The 6614-nt window shown below is 26.8% G+C and overlaps 2 protein-coding genes across 2 annotated transcripts; both read right to left on the reverse strand.

Moving 5' to 3' along the window:
• Positions 1 to 689: 689 nt before the first annotated feature.
• LOC126334118 (elongation factor Tu-like) lies at positions 690 to 3114 on the reverse strand. The gene has a single exon (XM_049996799.1). The coding sequence runs from the start codon at positions 3111 to 3113 to the stop codon at positions 1914 to 1916; it is 1200 nt and encodes a 399-aa protein (XP_049852756.1). The 5' UTR covers position 3114; the 3' UTR covers positions 690 to 1913.
• Positions 3115 to 4365: 1251 nt separating this feature from the next.
• Positions 4366 to 5018, reverse strand: LOC126334119 (ribosomal protein S12, mitochondrial-like). Its single transcript, XM_049996800.1, has one exon. The coding sequence runs from the start codon at positions 4955 to 4957 to the stop codon at positions 4505 to 4507; it is 453 nt and encodes a 150-aa protein (XP_049852757.1). The 5' UTR covers positions 4958 to 5018; the 3' UTR covers positions 4366 to 4504.
• Positions 5019 to 6614: the final 1596 nt, after the last annotated feature.

The raw sequence follows: 6614 nt of genomic DNA on the forward strand, positions 1-6614 counted from the left end.
ATTTATAAAAATATTACAATTAAAAGTATTAACATTATCACTATTCGTATCAAAAAATAACGGAAACCTTTTAACCAAAGACTTAATCATACGCAAAATATACAACTTCAACACATCAAGTACTAAAAAATTAGTATTACGACTGCTATTCTTATATAACCTTAGAAAATTCCTTCAAAATCTATCAAATTTTTGAAAAAAAAATTCTTTTATAAAATCCTTTATTTCATCAGAAAAACCTCCCTCTTCAACCAACAAATATGTTAAAAATAAAATTAATTTTTTAGCTAAAACATAATCATAGTACTTTCATTTATTGAACATTTTAACTTTATAACCTATATTATTTTTATACTTAAATTTTTTTAAAAAAAACCTATAATAGATATCCGTTTCCTTATTATATGTATCAATAACATACATAAACTTACTCATCTTATTTTCAGATACACTATCATAAAGAAAACATTTCATCATAAATCCAAATTTATGGTTGTTCTCAATAGTATAATGGCTACAAATTAACCCATATTTCTCAAAAAAATTACTTTCCAAAAAAAAATTTAAAACCTTTTTACAATCATTAGTACTATGAAATAGTTCAGAGTATAGAAACTCTTTTTCACAACTTCACGAATCAACCCAAGTATTAAAGTATGTAAGTCTAAAACCAACAGGATTTATTAAGTGCCCCATAAATCAAATTTTTATTTCTTATTATCTTTTTTTTTCTTACTATGTATAGTAGCTGAAAAACGTCTAGTTAATAAAAATGATCCTAAATACTTACCAACCATACATTGCCTAATAAGCACATTCATATACTTACGCCCATTATATACGCACAATTTTTTACCTACTAAACCAACAAATAACTTTAATCTTCTATTTTTATATCTTATATAAGTTTTTTTTTTTACATTTATATCGTATAGCATATACATAGTATCATTCGTAATATAATTACATTTTCAACTCGATCTCATAAAACAAATTTTTCCTTTTAGTCATAATATTACAATATATAATACGTATTGAATAAATACAATACTCTACTTAATTTCTAAATCTTTTACTTCTACTAGTTTTTTTAAATTCAAATTCCTTACCTCAAGGAGATTTGGCTGATTTAGTACCAGCAGATTTACCTCTACCTCCACCATGAGGGTGATCAACAGAATTCATTGCAACACCTCTAACAGTTTGTTTACGTCCTAAATTACGATTTTTACCAGCCTTACCTATTCGTTTATACTTATGATCTATATTAGATACAATACCTACAACCGCCATACATAATTCCGAAACAAGAACCCTTCACCCAGAATTCAACTTTAACAATACTAACCCATCATTCTTGCTTACCAACATTGCATACATACCGGCAGACCTACATAATTGCATACCCTTACCGGGTCATAATTCGATAGAAGAAACCAACGTCCCTACTGGAATATATTTTAATAATAACGAATTACCCAGACCTACTACTACCTTATTAATATCATTATTATCGGGAATACGTACACCAGTATATAGTTTATAACCCAACATAATATTATGCACATGTAACACATAACTTATTAAGCCATTTAAATAACAAACCAAAGATATATACGATGATCTGTTTGGATCATAAGACACACTTAATACATAGCAATAACAATTAACACGTCGTCAAAAATCTACAAATCTAAATAATTTTCTAAAAGGCTTTTTACTTTTTTTAAAAGCCAAAATAAAACCATATTTAGACCTACCTGCATTTTTCGAAATTCCGCGTGTTAATTTTTTCAAGCTTTTCTCCAAACAAATTTTTTCAAATCTATAAACTAATAAATTACTAAAATTTAACACACCTTTTGATTAATACAATATATTTTATTACAATATATAAAAAAATAAAAACTTTTTTATTTTTCAAAAACTTTTAAAATTATACCTGCACCTAACGTAACTGCACCTTCCCTCATAGCAAACCTCAACCCTTCATTAATAGCAGCCTTTTCTAATAAAACTACCTCAAAAGTAACAGTATCCCCTGGCATAACTATCGAATTATCGTCAGATAATAAAACAGATCCAGTTAAATTTGCCGTTCTAAAGAAAAACTGCGGCATATACTTAGAAAAAAACGGTTTTTTTCTACCCCCTTCTTTAGAAGTTAAAAAATACGCTCGTGCTGTAAAAGCATTATAAGCTTTTATTGTCCCCGGTTTACACATCACAAAACCTCTTTTTAAATCTTTCTTATTTAATCCTCTCACCAAAGCACCTACATTTTCACCAGCTATAGCTACATCCAAGAACTTATTATACATCTCTAAACCAGTACAAACAGTCTTAAATAATTTAGATCCGACTATTTCTACTTCCTCCCCAATAGATAATTTACCTTTCTCAATCTTACCAGTCACAACTGTTCCTCTACCAGAAATAGAATAAACTTCCTCTATTGACATTAAAAATGGTTCATTTTCTGGTCTCTCAGGTTGTTTCACGTATTCATCAACAATATCTATCAACTTCATAACAGATTTTGTCCCGATTTCAGAAGCTTCCTCCTCCTCTAAAGCTTTACGAGCTGAACCGCATATAAAAGGCAAATCTTCTGGATAACTGTATGTACTAACTAACTCCCTTACCTCCATTTCTACAAATTCCTTCAAATCGTCTTCTAACAACATATCCAATTTATTACCATAAACAATCAAATAAGGAATACCTACTTCCTTAGCCAATATAACGTGTTCTCTAGTTTGTTCTTGTGGCCCTTCTGTTAACGCTACAACCAAAATAGCACCTTCCATTTGCGTAGCACCAGTAATCATATTTTTAATATAATTTTGATGACCAGGACAATCTATGTGTGTATAATGCCTACATTTAGAATAATACTCTACATGAGCTGCTGATATAGTTATACCACGCCTTTGCTCTTCTAAATGTTTATCTATATCACTATATTTCATAAATTTAGTCATATTATTGTTAGCTGCCAATACTTTAGTTATTGCAGCAGTAAGTGTAGTTTTACCATGATCAACATGACCAATCGTACCTATATTACAATGCGGTTTTTCTCTTACAAATTTCTCCTTATGTTTAGCCATAAATAAATTTACATCTTATAATGTTCATTCCCTTGATACTTATATATATATATTATTTAAAGAGTTATTAAATCCTATATAACTCTACTTCTTCTTTTTTTAGTTTTTTTACTATTATTAGCTAACAACTTCGTAGTTAATAATAACTTTTTACGATAAACCTTTACCAATAAATTTAATTTATTAACAAATATTGATTTTATAAAAAATTGCTCATAAAAAAATATGCTTTCAGGAGAATCATCATTAGATGGTATTGGGTATACTAAAGGGCCAGGACAATTATCAGCATCCAACAACCCCCCAACAGGCAACCTCAAAATATAAGCTTCCTTTACAGCGGATTTATACTTTCTTACATTACCTGATAAAAAAACAGTACCTGGTACAGAAGAAATATAATATATTCCACATAAAGCTTCCCTTAAAACAAATTTACGTTTTAAAAGCTTCTCACCTAAACCTTTCAATTCTTCTAAATTTTTGTACGTCACTCATAAATGACGGAAATTAGTTAATACACCACCAATTCATTTACCAAATAAAAATTGTTCCCCACATGACCTAATTAAACTAGACATATAATTAGTCATATCATTGTATTCACTAAAAAAAAGTACATGTTGTCGATTCATAACTATACACTCCAACAAAAACAATACTTTACGTATGTAAAGTAAAGTGACAGATAAATCGATTATAATCATTTTACTACGTACCCCATATATAAACCAACTAGAAGTTAACAAACTAAACTTATTTAAGCACCCTAAATGAATATTACGTTGCAATAATTGAATTACAGTAAAGTCAATAAACCGTTTACGTTTATTTAAATAAATTAAGGTTTTTATATTGTTATCCAGCGTTTTCATAAAACTCTTTTTTTATTTTATAAATTTTAAAAAAACTTTATTGTTTACTATCTCTCTATATAATTCCAATTTTTTTTCCAAAGCAGTATTTTTCATACCCATAAACGTCAAAAACATTATCTCAGATAATCTATTAAAATCAATTTTATTTTTATTTTTTACCAATCTTATAAATAATTTTATAGCATACAAAATACGTTTTCGTTCATCCACTGGACACGGTACTTTATATTTCATATGACCAATTTTTATTATCTTTAATCCCAATAAAGGCCTTAAGTTTAAAATTGATAAAAAAAAAATATCAAAATTTTTATAATTTTGATATTTTTTTTTTAAAACAATTAAAGTCTTAAAAAAAAATTTTTCCGCTAATAATTTTCTACCATTACAAACTAATGTAGAAACGAACAATTTTCTAATTAATTTTAAATTATTATCATTACTTTTTATCATATATATATATATGTTTTATTAATTATATATTTACAATCTATAAAAAAAATTACACTAAATTTAACTTTTATTAATCCTAGATATTTTAACCTTATAACGTATAGTATCTTTTAGTTTAACACCATACTTTGATCTACGAGCCTCTCTAGAAAATGTTTCCTTGTAAGAAAAATCGAGTACACCTCGTATTAATGTATAGTTCACTCCAGGTAAATCATTAGCACTTCCTCCACGCATCATAACAACAGAATATTCGTGTAGATTGTGACCCATACCAGGTATAGAAGCAAAAATTCTATGTTTATTAAAAATAACCCTAACTTTCGCAATTTTACGTTTTGCTGAATTAGGTTTACGTGGAGACATAATAGCCAACTTATAAACTACCCCTCTACGTTGTGGAGCATTCGCTAAAGCGATTAATTTATTACGTTTTATTTTTCTTTTTCGAAAATTATTTAATAATTGATTAATAGTCAACATAATACTACATACAATAAATAAAAAATACATCAATCCCTAATATACTAGTACTACTAAATTAGCATACTTTTTTAAAAAATAATAAAGTACCTTCATTAAATTTACTAAATAAAAATTTACATCAATTCCTTGATTTTTATACTCACACATAATATCATTATGTTTATATAAACAATCTTCATTGTTTATATAAACACGATTATCCTTAACAATATACATAATATGTAACGTAACACCAAAATTATTTTTGATAATCATCAATAAATCTTTGTTATACTTCATAGTTACATATAATTTTATAGCCAACATTTCATCTTTTACATAAATATACACCGTATTATTATACTCCCTTAAACTAAAAATTTCTTTTTCAATATAACTAAAATTATCAATTTGAATTAAATTATTATGAAAATAAACATTACTCCTCATAACGTAAATATCTTTATAAAACTCATCGGTTATACCAAAAATACTTTTTAAAAACACATGTTTTAATAACAAATGATCAACTTTAATTCCACTAGAAAAAAAACTCATACAAAATAAATAATACTTCTCCCCTATATTATGGGTAATCCCATAATTATAATTAAATTTTTCAATAAAACTATCTTCTTCCATATATCAGTCAAATCAAAGTAAAAAAATATATTATATACGCACATTATATATCTTTACGTACAATACGTATACCTAAAGAACGCGCAACTCCTTTCACACACATACATGCCGAAAATAATTTTAAATGAGGAAACTTAAATCTAGCCAATAAAATTAAATCGACTAAATCGATAGAATATAACAATTTATTAGGCTTAATATTTTTTAAACCTAAAAATATAACTAATAAAAACTGAACTGTCGGTTTTTCTATTTCCAACCTATACGTTTTATCAGCATAAACGTATATATTAGCTACTAATATAAACTCTCTATCAATAACCTCACCGTTATCTTCACCAAAAAACGATAAAAATTCAACTGTTTTTTCATTAAATTCTTTACAAAAAAGAACCGTATTTATACCATATTGACTCAATATGGGCCCCAATGGAGGTGCAACTGTTGCATTACCTGCTGGTATGTAAAGTTTAAGTTTAATTATACACGGTAACAATGACATAATATATACAGCTTTATACTATTAATACATTCCTAACTATACTATTAACATTAGATTTTTTGTTTAGATAATATAATTTAGACTTTCTATAAAAAAACTTCTTCCTAGAAAAATCTAAAAACGAAACAACCAATCTACAAACACTATTAACAGCCAATATAAGCTCAACAGCTACTTTATTAAAAACATTTCTTAACACTACGCTACTATTAGTAGTTAATAAACTTTTTTTTCTTATCGCAATACAAATACCAGTAAATGAATACCCTAACCCATTTAACCTGTATGAAACCGACACTATATCACCACTAAAAAATTTACTCAACCCACCCGAAATTCTCCTTTTTTTCTTTAACATACTTACATAAAATAATATAAAAATAAAACAAAATATAAAAAAAAATTATACCAATTATTTTGAAATCATTAACTTGGCGATTAAAAAACTAACTTTTTCGGAGATAACAGCCCCCTTGGCTAACCAAAAACTCAACCTATCTAAATTTATAAAAAAAACCTTCTGTATAGCTTTTTCCTTATAAAATAATTTAGGACTATAAA

Source organism: Schistocerca gregaria, unplaced genomic scaffold, assembly GCF_023897955.1.
Source record: "Schistocerca gregaria isolate iqSchGreg1 unplaced genomic scaffold, iqSchGreg1.2 ptg001695l, whole genome shotgun sequence".
Taxonomy (NCBI): domain Eukaryota; kingdom Metazoa; phylum Arthropoda; class Insecta; order Orthoptera; family Acrididae; genus Schistocerca; species Schistocerca gregaria.

Coding starts and splice junctions, on each gene's coding strand:
- LOC126334118 (XM_049996799.1), bottom strand. CDS start 3,113: ATGGCTAAACATAAGGAGAAATTTGTAAGAGAAAAACCGCATTGTAAT.
- LOC126334119 (XM_049996800.1), bottom strand. CDS start 4,957: ATGTATTTTTTATTTATTGTATGTAGTATTATGTTGACTATTAATCAA.